This window comes from Danio rerio, chromosome 12, assembly GCF_049306965.1.
Source record: "Danio rerio strain Tuebingen ecotype United States chromosome 12, GRCz12tu, whole genome shotgun sequence".
In the NCBI taxonomy this organism is placed as follows: Eukaryota; Metazoa; Chordata; class Actinopteri; order Cypriniformes; family Danionidae; genus Danio; species Danio rerio.
Genome location: NC_133187.1, coordinates 33,138,127 through 33,155,228, shown reverse-complemented (window position 1 = coordinate 33,155,228; position 17,102 = coordinate 33,138,127). Strand labels below are relative to the sequence as shown.

The following is a 17,102-nucleotide window of genomic DNA, read 5'->3' as shown; positions in this document are numbered from 1 at the left end:
TCGGCTGCAATTAATGCACACAATAGCATTTAGAAACCCTGAAAAAAATATTATATTAAAAAATGTAGGTGTGTGTGCGTGAATGTATATATAAGAACGACGTCCTCATCTTAAATTAAAGATATATTTTCCTACAAAAGACAAAGCTGCCACTTATAATATTATACAGAAAAATGTGAGGGTGCAGAAGGAGAGAAAAAACACAAGATCTGTAAGTGAGATTCGAACTCGCTCCGTTGTGCGCTCCTTTGTTCTTTATCGACGCACTGTCCACTACACTATTCCCGTGCTCTGAATCATCTGTGTAATGATACGTAGTGATTTATGACCAAGGACCTGTACAAAAGTGTAAAAAACAGTTCAGTGCCAGGCATACTGTACAGGTGGTCATACTGCCAAATTGTACAGTTGCCTAAAATGCCCTGACGCGAATACAAAGAGCTGCACTGAATGTTTTTTATGGTAAGCGCAGACCCGCGGTTTGTCACATTTGATTTCAAAAAGGTTTGTAAATACATTAACATTATGAATTTGGTTATGAAAAAAACTATGCACTTATAACCCTCTCACAACGAAAAAACTTGTATCTGTGTGTCCACATCCATAAATATTCTCATCAAAAGAGCACGCAATGCTCAGTAAACTCTGAAACAGACAAACTCTGAAACATAGCAACTTACTCTCTGAACATAACCTGCTCCGGAGCAGGTTATCTTCAGAGAGTAAGTTGCTATGGCTACTTAACATACCCAGAAGTTACCTCCGATTTTGGAACCAAAGTTGAGGTTATCCACCTACTTACTCTCAAACTTACCCGGGTATGTCACATAACCTGCTTTCTGGAACAGCCCCCAGGCAACAAACAAGGCATATAGTTACAATCAGAATTATTTATTTATTTATAGAATAATTTTTTTTCTTTTTGAAATATTTTCCAAATGATGTTTAACAGAGCAAGGCTGTTTTCACAGTATGTCTGATAATATTTTTTTTTTCTGAAGAAAGTCTTATGTGTTTTATTTTGGCTAAAATAATAGCAGTTTTACATTTTTTTAAAAAAACACTTTAAGTTCAATATTATTGTTTTCAATAGTCTACAGAACAAATCATTGTTATTCAATAACTTGCCTAACTACCTTATCCTGCCTAGTAAACTTAATTAACCTAGTTAAGCCTTTACATGTCACTTTAAGCTGTATAGAATTGTCTTGAAAAATGTCTAGTCAAATATTATTTACCGCCATTGTGGCAAAGATAAAAAAATATCAGTTATTAGAAATGAGATGTTAAAACTATTATGTTTAGAAATGTGTTGAAAAAATATTCTCTTTGTTAAACAGAAATCGTGAAAAAAAATAAGCAGAGGGGCTAATAGTTCAGGGGGTTTAATAATTCTGACTTCAGCTGGATATAACCTACTAAAAGACACCGTAATGGATGTAAAAAGACCAAAAATAAATAAATAAATAAATAAAAATCTTTATTTATTTTCAGAAATAAAACAACATTATTAGTTTTTATGTTGTGTTAGAAAGAAAAACTTTCCACTTTCCACTTTATCTAATTTTGCAGTTTCTATAGGTAGCATATCTAATTCTTTCCCAATGTAAAGTGGATGTGAGTCTAAGAAGGCAGTCAGAAAAAAAGAGGCCTAACATTGTTCTTCTAGAAACAAAGAATAACTACTTTTTTTTTTTTAGCCATGACCATGCCATACTTAACAGGTAACCGTATATTTCGGTTGAGAGTCTCCACAAAATCTCACCAACCAAAAATTGCTATCATTGGGTCAGGGGGTAAAACACAATTGTAAACCTTAGCAAAGAACTGAAATATTTCTAATCAAAAACTCTCAAACAGGTTTTGAAATGCTGATCACAGCAATTTGAATCTCTCCACAGTGTTCAATAATAAGAGATTTTTCACCTCTGTAATACCATAGAGATGGCAGGAAAATAATGCTCTCATTTCCCCCTTCTTACAGTGTTTGTTTTCTTTCAGCCAAACTCTCTACTCAAACCTCTGCCACATTCCTGTCCAAGTCTCATTACTCTACAAATATACGAAGAGAGCAGAGAGACAGATAGATCAGATTATTAGTGAAACATATATACAGAGACAAACGGATATATCAAGAGAGGAAGAGAGCTGTGGAATTGTGGCTTGCTGGAGTTCCTCTCACCCGTGGGATGCGGTGTAACACAGAGCTAATCGCCCGACAGTGTGTGTGTGTATTTGTGTATGTGTGTGTGTGCTCTTGGAGCTCGTTTTTAATGGCAACATCGATTTGCGGTTCCACAACTAAGAGAAATATTTATCTTTGCGCTCATGCACAGGGGAAACAGAAACTGGAGTTCATAATGTGTTTTACAGTGTGTTGGCCACAGGAATATTACATTATACGGAGTTTGGTTTAACAGCTTTTATTCTGTGTTTTCAGTGGCACTGGAAGACTTCATGGAACGGTTTTATGTAGCTAGTCTGCCAACCCTACTGTTTTTATATTTTGTGGAAAATCTTTTAGGTACCTGCTCTGATTTTTGCCCTAGTTTGGTTTTTGAGTTCTTTTTTCATTCACATTGTTTTCATTAGAATGAGTGTTAAATGGGTAGTTGACTCTCAAAAATGTTTTATTTACTGTTAATTTAGTAAAGTGTAGTAATGTTAAGGCCATCCAAGATTTGTGAGTGTGAGTGTGAGGGGACTACAAATCGCTGGACTCAGTAAAAAAGACTCTAAACAAATTGCTAAATACTGTTCTGTGTCTGCTATAATAGGCAGTCTGCATGTGTGGAAAAGACGATGCCATCTCTATTCTTAATCCAGTTACCTGCTACTATGTGAAGATTGATTGAGTGTTTTTATTGTCATGCAAAAGAAATTCAATGGTTGTATCTATTGCTTGTACTGTGAAACATCACAGGCTCTTTGTAAGTATTTGGATGCTGTGTTACTTTAATTAATATAAGTCATTCCAAATAAGTTAATCAAATGTGTGTGTGTTTTAGTGGAACATGAACTAAGATTTAGAGCTGAAGATAAGCTTGGTGATTTAAAAAATAAAGTCAACTGGTATTGTGTCAAAAACAGCTACTTGTAAAAAAAAACTACTGTAGCATATATAGGAAAAACTTTGTCAAAAATCTACTGTAGCATATATAGGCAAAACTTTGTCAAAAAATCCACTGTAGAATAAATAAGCAAAACTTTTAGAGTAAAAAAAAAATCTACATTAGCATATATAGACAAAACTTTTAGAGCCAAAAAACTAACTGTAGCGTATCTAGTCAAAACTTTTAGTCAAAATATTTACTATAGCATATATAGTCAAAAGTTTGAGTAAAAAAAATCTACTGTAGCGTATATAGGCAAAACTTTTACAGAAATTTTACTTTAGCGTATATAGGCAAAACTTTTACAGAAATTCTGCTTTAGCGTATATAGGCAAAACTTTTAAAGTAAAAAAAACTACTGCAGCATATATAAGCAAAACTTAAAAAAAAAAAAGTACATTAACATATTTAGTCAAAACTTTTAAAGTCAAAAAATCTACTATAGCGTATATAGGCAAACTTTTAGTATAAAAAATCTACCCTAGTGTATATAGGCAAAACTGTGACAAATTTTTTTTTACTGTAGCGTATATAGGCAAAACCTTTAGAAATCAGAAAATCAAACGTAGCATATATAGGTGTATTTTCGCCTGTATGTAAAGACATTAATTACCATCCATAATTCAACACTATTGCGTCTCTGGTCTAAATGTGCTTTATGGGATGTTGTTCTGTGAATGCTTACCTTTCAAAACAAACCACGATTTACAACAATGTATGCATGTGTGTCTTGTTATCATGATGTATGTACTCCAACCAAGCATGTTCTGACATGTGTACTCCTGAAGATTCACTAACCTATTATGATACAAAACAATCAGAAAGGTTTTAATATTGTAAATAAAATTCAATACCTTGCGTCATCTCATCAATTAGCTACATCAGACATCTTACAGTATCTTTAGAAGCCAATCGCTGCTTGAGGGTTGTAGCTTTAGACTGATGTATAGTTTGTTAAGATTACTCCTGTTAACACTGATATATTCAATAACGCTGCTTCTTACGTCCTGACCGGGCTAAGAACAAATGATGGAGAATAAAATTATGTAGTTTTCATTTTTGGGTGAACTATCCCTTTAAAAAGACCTCAACATATCATCAGGAGCCGTATTTTGTTTTGTCTTAGTTTTGTATTGCTTTTATTTCTCTGTATTGAATTTCATTTTTTAAATCACCAAGGACTTGAGTTGTAGCTCATTTTAATCTACACGGATGCCAAAAGTGATGTCAAAGTAGCTATCAAATTGCTCTACCTTCGACCTCGAACATCCCAGCATGAAGGAAAGCAGTTACAATTCAGCTGCTTTCTAAGCATCTAAGAACATGACATTTTCTATTATGCATAGCAACTTTGTTTCCCCCCACCCTTTCGTTCTGTTTATTTATATCTCATCTAGCATAGAACACAGAGAGAGCGCTGACAGGATTGTTTCATTTGCGCTCGGACCCCTTCATGCCAACTGTCTCATCTATCATCTGAAATGATATATGAGCGCGCGTGTCTGCACTCGTGTGTATTGCATTGTCGCCATTGTGGCCGTGTCACATTCATTTGTTTAAAGGCCCCCTTTCGTCCGCGGACAGAGACGGATAGTGGTGCTTAATTTTCTTTACACAAGATTTCCACTCACGGGTGGGTGGCAGCGTTGTGTCTGGCTCGACGGCCGGTCATAGTTATGATGGTTATTAATATCTCAGTTCGCTCTTTTAATCTGGCCTATCTGTCACATGCGCGGCGACTGCTCCATCTAATCTGAGAATCCTTCAATCTGTCCCCGCTCTGATTGGAAATTAATGAAGGCGAGAGATGTGTGTGTTTAACCGCGTCTTTCTCGTTCTGTTATTGCTCATGGACGCAGATGTGTAGCCCTTTTCTGTGAGCTCCACGTCGACTCTTTGAGAGCTGCACCTGTGTAGCCTAATCCAGTCATGAGTGCGTTGTTTACTCACGATTGTTCGGTGCATTTGAAAGTGTAGCTTTGATCCATGCAAAGATTTTTCACTTTTTTTTTTACTCTCTTCCTTTCCAAACTGCTAATGTGGTTTCTACTTAAAGCAATGAGGGGTTTGCTAGAGGAAGGGAGGGTTGGGTTTGTGTTTTGTTCATTGTTTTTTTGTTTTTTGACCCTTGGGATGTGAATATGACAGTGACCAGACAGACTTGTCAAACGCCGTGTATGGGATGTTTATTTAAGTGCGAGCGTGTAAATGGGTGTACGTCTGTGACAGATGAAGTGTGTTTGTAAGCGAGCAGCTGAATATTGCATGTGCTGATCGAGCTCGGCTTGATGCGGCATGCTGGGATATGCAAAATATTTAAGACAGCGTGTTGGGGAGAAGGAGATGTAGTTTGAGATCCCCCCAGACAGCAGTGATCAGGGTTGAAGCTAGACTTGGTACATGAGCCGGGGTTTTAGAATGTAGTGCTTAATTTTTTTTTAACTAAAGATCTCACTATCGCGTTTCTGGGAAAAATAAAAAAAGATTATCTGTATATCCGTCAAGATGAAAAATTTGAGACAACACTCTTTTTCTTTTCACTTTTTATACATTGTGTTTGCAATCTGAAATCTGTAGAACTTTAAAACAAAATATATCTTTGAAGGTTGTTTTCCTAATGCACTTGCCACTAAATGTCAGTTTCTATAGTACCAATTTTTTTTTTATATGCTGAAAGTTTTTTTTCTAAATGTTCATATATGTATTCATATAACAATCAGCTGATTTATTTAATAATATTACATATAAAATACAATTCCTTACATTTATGTAGCCTTTTCTGGACACTCAACTCATTTTCTATATGTTCAGTTTTTTCCCCCTCAGATTAAAAAATACTGGACACAATGATTAATATATAAACAAAATGATTATTGTATAAAAAATATGCAACATCTCTAACTGCAGTTTTATTAGCTTTATTTATTTAAGGTTAGTTTAAGGATAATGCTTATTTTTTACACTTTATATAATTACTGTTATAATTAGTATTTACATCAAAAACAGGAAAATAGAGTGCAATCAAAAAGGTCAATATTCACTTTTTTTTTTTGGGCCATATTCTCATGCAGGGCCTACAACTAATGTCCTGCCACATCTGCCAATAGGCTTTTGTGTTTCCTGGCCATAAATAAATTTTAAATAGTAAATGATTAACGTTTAAACAAAATATTTAAAAACGTAACCGCTTTTTTATTCGCTTTATTTATTTATTTATTTATTTATTTATTTATTTATTTATTTATTTATTTATTTATTTATTTATTTATAACAGAGGCAGCATTTTTCGTTTTGCCTTCAAATGCTACTGATGCTAATGCTAGTGATTCTGGTCAGTTTTGAGTACTGTTTACATCTTTCAAACTAATGGAGAACAACATTTTAAAAATTTACATTTACCTATTTTTCTTATTATAGTTTGTGCTTGCAATCTGTAGATTTTTAAAACAAAATATATCTTTGAAGGTTGTTTTCCCCATGCACTAGCCAATAAATGTCTATTTCCATAGTATCATTTTTTATTTTTTTTATATACGCTAAAAGTTTTTTTTAGTCATGTGTTCATATAACAGTCACTTGATTTATTTAACTTTAAGTTGCTAATATATTCTGTTGTTTTCCCTTAGTTTTAAACTACTGGACGCAAAAGTATGTTTTAAACTACTGGTTATTATGTTTTGCCTTTATCACCTTGCATACACTTTTAGGAGTTCATTGATTAAATGTGTTCATTGTAGTTTGTTTGCATGTTTTTAACAGTTTAAAGTAAGTAATTAAATGGACTGGATCTTATATATATGTTTTTTTACACTCACCTAGATCATGCTTAGCAAAAATGTAGAAAAGATTTGGGTTGCACGTTTGTTTCACAGTACATGTAATTATTGTGCACTTACAGTGCACTTGTCTTAGAAACTATTGTGTTATATAGGGTAACTACATGGTTTAAGGTTATTTTTAGGGTTAATACTTAGTTTTTACACAATTTATATAATTACTGTTATAACTACGCAGTATTTACATCTAAAACAGCAAAATAGAGTACAATCTAAAAAGGTCCAGTGTTTTTTGTTTTTTTTTTTTTTTTCAAAAATAGATTTTTTGAAAAAAAAAATATCAATATTCTCAATATTCTTTTGCAGGGCCTACAACTAACATCTTGCCACATGTATCAATGGGCTTTTGTGTTTACCAGCCATAAATATATATTATATATGTATTTTAAACAGTAATAATTAATGTATAAACAAAATATGGAGGAAAAAAAATAACTGCAGTTATATTAGCTTTATTTATTTATTTATTTATTTATAACAGGAGCAGCTTTTTTGCTTTACCTTCAAATGTTACTGTAAAACTATTACTCTGACAGAAAATCACAGTGAATCTTCTTTTTTTTTTTTTTACTTTTTGACTACAGATTTTTAAACCAATAGAATCTGGAAAAGTTTTTTGGCACCTGTGACATATTCAAGAGTACATTTTAAGTGACTCAAACTCACAGCAGTTACAGAGATGGAGTTCATGTGGAGCAGTATTTATTCCAATCTGAGCTGTTTTTACTCAAATTCAGCACTTTATAAGTGTTCATTTTAGCTCCTGGTCTAATTTATGTAAATTGCAGCTTACCCTAAAGTAAGTTTGTAATAATGTAGCTGTCCATTATTCATTGTGGAGAATCCATGTAAAAAAATAATAATAATAATTTAAAAAAAAACTTTTTGAAAATTTGAAATATTTGTCTCAAATTCAATTCATACAATGGAAAAAAAAAATTGGATTTATTAAATGTGTTTAAGGTAAGTGCTTGCAAACCATTTATATGGGCTGAACTTAAATTAAGTTGAACTTTATTAATTTTAATTTGTTTGTTTGAATTCAGCCCGTATAAGTTGTTTGCAACTACTTAAACAAATTTAATAAATCCAATGAATATTGATTTTTTTTCAGTGCAGGAAGTTTTCTTTTGCATTGATTCCTATTCAAATAATTGGATTTCGCACACAAAAATGTGTAGTATTCTATTATCCTATCTCAACCTGTTTCTTCTTTTTCAGAGCAAGTTGGACAGGAGATCCTCGCCAACCTGCACAGCGATCGTGAGAAGATTCAGAGATCCCGTGATCGGGTGAGTTTACACCCACAAACACACTTGAAGAACTCAGGCCTCTGGAGGCTACACTCAATCACAACAACAACAAAAAAAACACACTTTCTTTTATCACCAAGCAATTACACAGGCTTACAAATACTTGACTTGTCTCTATGGGATGACTCAATGTGCCCTAGATCAGACACTTGAGTAGAGAACTGGAGCACACTCGAGAGTCGGCAGTTAACACCAGCTCGCACCTCTCGCACATTAGCATAGCCGGCCTGCTGGAGTGATTGATTGAATGTACAGAGCACAGAATGTCCGACACGGAGCACACCACCAATAAGATGTCTTTGTAGTCGTCCCGTCTCATGCGGTGAGGTCACGCATGATGCAAGACTGTCTAAACTGGCATAGATGAACAACAAAAACACCTCCAGACAGAACCAGTGTTTGTTCTCTGTTCGTCCAGCTGCTGTAAACTCTGCAAGTGTTTCCGCATGCTTACATGTTTGACTGTGCTGGACGGATGTCACAGATGGGATTGTATATTTCAGACTGATGAAAATGTGATGACCGACCAACCAACATATCTACAAACCAACCGACCAACCAACCAACCAATCAATCAACCAACAAACAAACCAACCTACCAAACAAACCTATCGACCAACAAATCAAACTGACCTTAACTAACCAACCAACCAAACCGACCTAAACCGACCAACCAACAAACAAATAAACTAACCAACAATTCAACACACAAAAAAAAACAAAACCTACTTGCTTTCCTTACTTTTTAAAAAATTAGTTGTGTTTGAAAAAAAGCCCACCAAGATCGACATCTTTAGATGTTGTTATTATTATTAATTATGTGTATGTCTGTTTAAACTTGCTCCCAAAACCCAGACTTTTGCTCCGCTTCAAATTGCGTGTACAGAATACAGAATGGGAAGTAGCCTCTATTTATCACTTTGGAGCGTATCAGCTGATAGTCACGCACTGCTACATGACTGTTTTGAGGATTGCATAAGAGGGGAAACTGCACCTGTAATGAAAAGGAAGGGAATCGCGCCATTTTTTAAATTTGTTTTAAAGTGTTTTTATGCCTAAACATAACTTAAGCACAGAACAGACTCACATTTAAAAGCAGGATATTTCCACTGGTGTTTCGGTGGGTATTGGTTGCATATAGGGAGGATCAGCTTTTAAATGTTTATTATCACTCTTTATAGAAAGATTAAAAATATGAGAGAAATACAGGAAAATACCTTCACAGGATTATAGTGGGATAGAATGGTAAAATACAGGAAAATCTCAGGAAAAATGGGAGGGTTGACGGGTATATACCAAACAAACCTACCAACCAACAAACAAACCGACCAGCCATTAAACCATCTTAAACCGACCAATCAACCAAACCAACCTAAACTGACCAACCAACAAACAAATAAACTAATCAACAAACAATCTAACCAACAAATCAACAAACAAACAAACAAACAAACAAACCTACCAAACAAACCTACTAACCAGCCAACCAAACTAACCGACCAAACAGACCAACCAACCAAACAGACCTAAACCAAACAACAAATCAACAAACAAATAAACCAACCAACAAATCAACAAATCAACAAACACATAAACAAACCAAGAAACAAATAAATAAAACAACATACTTGTAGTTGTTTAAATATATAAAAAGTTTATACAAAGCAATAATTTCAATGTAATAAATTTGTAAAAGATGTCATACACAGTTAAATATATTTTAAATGATTTAAAACTTCTTGCTGATGAACTGGTTTTGGTTTGAAGGATAATGACAAAGTATAATTATACAAAATAAATGATTGTGTATTTTGTTATCTGTAAATCATGGTAAAAGTGAATGACAGTCAATATTTTTGCTTAGATGCTCAGATCAAATAATAAACAAAAGAGACGCAATCTAATGTACAAAATACGTTAAGTCTGTATTATACTTTTCCTTTATGCTTAAAACCTTTTTTCTTCTTTTGACCCATGTACAGTATATAAAATATTATTTCAAAAGCTATTTTTACCCAGCCATATAAGTAACCATCAGAGCAATAAAGACATAAGTATACCATGCTAAGATTGAAAGGTGATGATATAGAGGACTGTTGTGAGCTTTTTTGAGTGTCACTCCTCCTACCAGGTATCAAATGTCTCTCCCTATACTCTCATCCCTTTTCTACTCCCCCCTCCTTACTTCAACCTTTATTTGCTACTTTATCCTCTGCATGTCTAATCATTTTTACCTTTCCATATCTCAATCCGTCCCTACTGTTTTGTTTGTCCCTGCCGTGTCCTCTGTCATAGTGCAACCTCTCTCTCTTTTTCCCCTCTCAACCTCTCTTTCTTTCCAGAAAACAGGTATAGAGAGCTCAGTCAGGGGCCTCTCTGATGGCTTCTTATGAAGGATGCTTAAAGATCACAACATGGCAGTTGGGCAGGCAGCTCATTTCAAAGGAAATAAAACATTTCCTTTCAAAGGTCTGCTGTCTATGGAGAATAGCTCTCCTTCCCTGGAGCCCCGACTGGCCCTCACACTTTAAAGACATTTTGCCGGGCAGGAAAAATGGAGAGGAGAAAAGAAAAGAAAGCATGATAAGAAGACATTAGATGGAAAGAGCAATAAACTGCTTTTTTGAGTGAAGGAAACGGCAGATGAAAGAGTTTTGGAGTGTCTCTTAACAATCAGTTCGCTCCGTCTCTTTCAAGCAGATGCACACAAACACTAAGAGAAGTAGTGCCTTGCAAGCACCACTATTGCTCTTGCTCATCTTCTGTATATATGAGCAAATCTCTAACCCTGACTTTGACGCATAACTAAATAGTGCTATTAATGTTGTTATCAGTCAGGCTAACATTTTTACATATTAAAATAAGTGGAAAGATCCTATTCTAAATGTCCATAAACAGTGATTAAGGAACATTGTATAAAGAATGTGTCTTTTCTTTTAAAAGAAAAAGAGCCTCCTCTGCCATGTTGTTTAAAATAAAAAAATGGTTATCATGTCAACTTGATAACCAGTGTTAATAACCAACACTGCTTTGGAACTGATATTGATGATTCGAGCTGCGTCTAACAGTTTAAATACTTTTAACTTGGTCACAATTTTGTAAAATGCGCCATTCATGTGTAATAATACTTTTAGAACATTAGTAAAGCAAGGCAATTTAATAATATAATAATAAAATAATATTATTTATATTGCATTTTTTAGACACAATGGTAACTCAAAGTGGTTTAAATAACCAGGAATAAAAAAGACAATTATAAGAAAATAAAAACAACAAATAATAAAAATGATTAAAAACACATAAAAACTAATTCAAATGTGTTAAAACAGGTTATAAAAGAATAAAAAGTAAAGAAAGACATAATAATGTGATCTGTTTGGCATAACACTGTGCTCATTCAGTAAAGGCACATCTAAACAGATGAGTTTTAAACCTTGATTTGAACATGCCCAATGTTGGAGCACATCTGATCATTTATGGGAGCTAATTCCAGCAATGGGGGCTGTAATAGCTGAAGGAAGGCAGATTCACCCTACTTTAACTGAACCCTTTGACTTTTTAATTTATTTGATCCGAAAGTTCTTGAGTGATCTGTTCTTGAGGTTTGTATTCAGTGAGCATATCTGCAATGTATTGAGGTCCAGGGCAATTTAGTGATTTCTAGACAAGTAGTCATACTTTAAAATCTATTCTGAATTTAACTGGGAGCCAGTGTAAAGACCTGATGACAGGTGTAAAGTGCTCTGATTTTCTGGTTCTGGTCAGAATCCTGGCAGTGAAGTTCTGGATGACCTGCAACTGTCTGACTGTATTTTTGAGAAGGCCAGAGAGGACTCCATTACAGTAATCCTCTCTGCTGGTGATAAAAGCATGAGTTTCTCTAACTGCTAAGTCCTCACTGGAAACAAAAGCAGTTAGCAGTGAGAATTATATCTGTTATATAATTATATAATCTATTATATAATTATAACTGTGTTGTTTTTGTTTTCGTTAAGTTTTGCACCTCAAAAGCACGTGATGCAACTGTAGAAGGAGTTAAAACTCACTTTTAAGTGGGGAAGAAAGAGGTCAAAACCAGCGAATTTTTAAAAACTTATGCAAACTCCATACAGAAATGCCAGCTGAGGCTTAAACCAGCGACCTTCTTGTTGTGAGGCTATCGTACTACCCACTGCGCCACCGTGACGCCCTGTTTAACAAAATTTAATCATAAAATAAACACAAAACATAAATATCCACCCGGAGCTTCTCCCTTGACACTCGACACTTGTTCTGAGTATCCTATCCCATGGCTATTGGCGCCGCTCACACTCATTACCGATACCTAGCCGACCAATCACAGATCTTGCACTCTGCATCGTTGTGAGATGTAATTCGATTTTTTGAGAGGTGTGTGTCAGGATCCGCAATAGGGTATGGCATGGTATGCGACTGTATAATCATATACACGATATAATCATCATTTGTATTGCTATTTAATTAATTTATAGAAGGCAACATTTTAAATAGACCAAAAGTTGTTTAATATGGTCACATGACAGGAGAAAACCTCTGCCTCATTGGTCAGAAAGTTTGTGTGGCATTATTTGGCAATAATTGAAATTCTTAAATATGTTAAATTCAAAGCAGCAGTTCTTAATTTTACAAAAACATTAAAATGAATAATAATAAATAAATATTTTCCACCCCCTTTGGGTTGTTTTTAGTTCATGGTTTGATTTCTTTGTTCTAAAACAGACAATACTTGTTATAATGTTGCTTTTTCTCAACTGCTTAATTGACTTTAACAGCACAAAATTTCTAAATCACATGGGAGGAAACTGCCTCTCCATTGGTCAGTTTGCTATTTAAAATTTTGAGGGTTTATTTTAAAGAGGAATTTAGGAATATCAACATTGTCTGCGCAAATGGTGTAGTCGCTGGTGTGTTCACAGCGACCTGAGTTTGTTTCTCGCCTTGAGGTCCTATGCCGATCCTTCCCCTTTCTCTGCTCCCCATGCTTTCCTGTTTATACTGTCCTATCAATTAAAGGTGAAAACCCCTAAAAATCTATTTTTAAAAAAGAATGTCAACATTGTTGGATATCCAAGTTGGACATCCAAGGAAGGTTTCAATGAGGCATTCTACCAACTTCAAGATTCATTTGATGTTTCAATGTGGTTTTCTTTGTTCCCGAAAAAGAGACTTAATACAATTCAAGTATTACAATTTTTTCATGTTACCCTGCAATTTGATTTAAGCCACATGTCAAAACAGACAGAAAAGTGTCACTTGGGAGCAAATTGCCTTCTCAATTATCATCTTAATTCTAGGGTTTAGCTCAAAGCTACATTTCCAAATGTCAAGTTTTTTTGTTGTTTTTAATTTTTCAAGATAAGTGAAAACTTGTTTGTTTTAAATACTTTGTTGTCCCTATAACATGACAAGACAATTGAGAACAAGCCCTAAATTTGTTATCCATTTGAGCTTGAATCATTTAAATATTATCAGAGGTCCCAAAAGATTCAGAAAATTTTAAGAGGCATGTTTTGATTACTGAAACAATGGCAAACTTTATAAAATATAAACATTAGTCTTGTTAAATGGGTAATATTCCTTTTTCTGGTTATGCTGTGGCTTGTTTTTTTTTTCCTCATATATTCATGTAGTTTTAGGCCTGCATTGCTGTGGCTCTTTTAACCTCATTCAGTGAATTTCAGTCATTGAATCGAGCTCCCGGGAATCGTCTTACTAGAAGCATTTACTTGTCTGTAATCAGACTCTGCTCTAGATCTGCTCTACTGGTAATCTCTTTTATTGTGGCTCTTGTTTTGGGTCGGGTAATTCACGGTGAGCTCCACCATGTGTTTTCGTGCTGGCACAACTCCTGACCTGAGAGAGAAAGAGAAAGGGATTTTGGGAAAAGCCGAGGGAGCTCTCGTGGGACGGATCCATCGTTGAGAGAGACATCAGGCAGCTCTCGGGCTGTTGGTGGTGCCAGAACCCAAACCCGCCTAAAACCACATCTGTCCCTGAGCCTGCTCGCTAACTCTCTCTCTCACACACACACACACTTATATATACACTCACATATACACACGTCCCCACTGACTGTAAGGACAGAGAAGTAGGCTTTCTCAAGGAGGCCAGCCAGAATCATGTATCTGACGGCTGCCAGAGCTCTGGCTTCACTTCCATAGCAATGTCAGCATTCCTAAACACACACACACACACACACACACACACACACACACACACACATGCACACACGCACATGCACAAACATAGACACATCTCCAGATGGATGGCTTTTTCTTATGCTTCCCGCTATGTGAACTGTATGTTGAATGTAAGACATTTACAGTACACATTTGAATCTGAAGGAACGTTTTTTATCTTGGAAAAATATGACCATACTGTAAGTAGCAGCAAAATTACATTGTTGAGAGAAAAATAGAACTAAACAAAACATAAACAAAAAAAATAAATAAATAATGACGAAAACGCTAACATTCAAATAAAAAACAAAAAAACTCATTCTAACAACGCTATCTTGTGGCAATTAGTAACTTTTTAATTTACTGGCTAATTAATAACAATTTGTTTGATCTCAGTCATACAATTTAGTAAGAATTGCTCATCCCTCAATGACGGTTGGGTTTAGGGATGGGGCTTGGTGACTCGCCTCCTTTTTAAAATATCTTAATAACTCATGAATTCATACATGTAGGTATATAGCCACTAAACTAACAAAATGTAAAATAGTTCCGTTTTCCTCATGAGATTAGGCCAAGATCAAGCTGTTATTAAAAATCAATACTAAAACAACACTCTTATAAATACAAATGCAAAAAGAATTACATGGCTACACACCATGTTTACAGTTAGTGTTACTAGTAAATCAATGGTAAATGTTAGTGATTTGCAGTGATGGGAATAACGGCACTATAAAAAATGGCGTTACTAATGGTGATACTTTTTTTTTCAGCTAAGAGTAATCAAATGAATTACTTTTTCGATACTTTTTTTTCAGCTAAGAGTAATCAAATGAATTACTGTTTCAATACTTTTTTTTCAGCTAAGAGTAATCAAATGAATTACTGTTTCCCCTGTTAAACCGATGTTGTCGTTACTGACAATAAAATCCATGATACTATAATTGACAACACTGAAAGTTTTTTTTTATTTTTTATATATATATAAAAGCAGCATCTCTCAGGTCATCTCATTCTCTGGAGTGTGTGTGTGGGTTTGGTCTGTGACAGGACACATAACCAACCAGTGATGATGATTGGTGTGTTTGTAAATGTGGTGTAACTAAGAACATGATGATTGGCTTAGATAGTCCATTTTCATTGTTTGCCAATCAGAGGCAGAGTAGTGCTGGTGTTCACACACAAGCACACACAAAGTCATTCACACACATCAATGACCAGAGTCAGAATGATGGCAAATCCAACAAGTTCCAAGGTAGCCTTTGCAAACTGGAAATATAAGCGCTACTTTCCCCTCGTTGAGATGAAAACTAAGAATGTTTATGTATCATGAAACCTGCAGGGCATTTTTTTAATGTTACAGCCTTTTTCCAAAATAGATTAAATTCTTTTATTTCCTCTAAATTCTACACTCAATACCCCATAATGACAATGTGAAAAAAGATTTTTCGAAAATGTTGCAAATTTATGAAAAATAAAAAACTTGAAAAATCTGAATTTGATGCCACAAGCTTGGCACACCTGTCTTTGAGATTTTTTGCCTATCCCTTTTTGCAGTACCTCTCAAGCACCATCATGTCATCCCTCAATGAAGATTGGGTTTAGCGATGGAGTTTGACACGCGTCCTTTTTAAAATGTTGTAATATCGACTAATGAATTCGTAGGAATTAGCCACTAAAATGACAAAAAATAAAATAGTTACTTTTACCCGTGAGATCAGGCCAAATTCAAACTTTTATTAATATAAATGCAATACTAAAACAACACTGTTAAGAATACAAATGCACACAGAATTACAAAGCTACTCGCTACTAATAGTAATAACAGTTGATTGTTACTTTAATAAATGACTACAATAATAATATTAAAATGTTTGACAAGAATATCCTACATTTCTGCCATTTTATCGTATTTACAGTTAGTGTTACTTGTAAATCAATGGTTAATGTTGTTGATTTGTTTTTTGGAAACCTTCTAATCGAGTTGTCGTGACAATATTTTACAATATAACAATATTTCTCACATTTACTGTGTCTTTGCTTGTGAGAAATTCATCAATGTTTGATTTGCTTTAAACTAGTTGTAAATTGCAGGCATTTGTGGTTTGTGTCAGAAAACTATTTTAAATATATGTGTTCCTTATCAATATATGTTTTATTAAATGAGTCTGTACAAAAAAAAGGCATAGAAGCAAATTTTACTTTAACATTTCACAATTAATTACAAAAAAATCAGTCCATTTAAATTTGGTTGTATATTTGAGGCTGAAATGTTATTCTCATGCAAATGTGATTCATTAATCTGTATTACAGCTTTGAAATGCCCTACTGTAAATGCACTGAGTGAATGGTAGTTCATTTTTTAGCTCTAAATCTAAATTCTATTCACATTCAAGGCCCATTTTTATAGCACAGATTTCACATGGCCTGTGTAACGTGTACGTTCTCTTGTCTTTTTCTTTCTCCTCTTGTCCACAGCTGAGAGAGACGGACGCTAACCTGGGCAAGAGCTCTCGGATCCTGACCGGCATGCTGAGAAGGTAAGAGGAAGGTAGGGACCGTTTCTGATACCTCTTTATGGATGTGTTTGACAGCGGCCCTGCACCAACCACTGCATGAACACACATAATACACAAATGTAGTACA

The 17,102-nt window shown here is 34.6% G+C and overlaps 1 protein-coding gene across 4 annotated transcripts in view; it reads left to right on the top strand.

Annotated features, from left to right (window-relative positions):
* Window positions 1-17,102, top strand: part of vti1a (vesicle transport through interaction with t-SNAREs 1A) — a 263,162-nt gene that overhangs the window by 161,676 nt on the left and 84,384 nt on the right. For 2 of the 4 annotated variants that reach the window (XM_017358471.4, XM_009306788.5), the window contains 2 exons: window positions 8,171-8,241; window positions 16,935-17,007. In XM_017358471.4, the coding sequence (XP_017213960.1) occupies window positions 8,171-8,241; window positions 16,935-17,000 (137 nt within the window). In that variant the 3' untranslated portion in view covers window positions 17,001-17,007. The remainder of the gene's footprint in view (window positions 1-8,170; window positions 8,242-16,934; window positions 17,008-17,102) is intronic. The other 2 variants (XM_005156335.4, NM_001313750.1) reach the window with 1 other exon arrangement.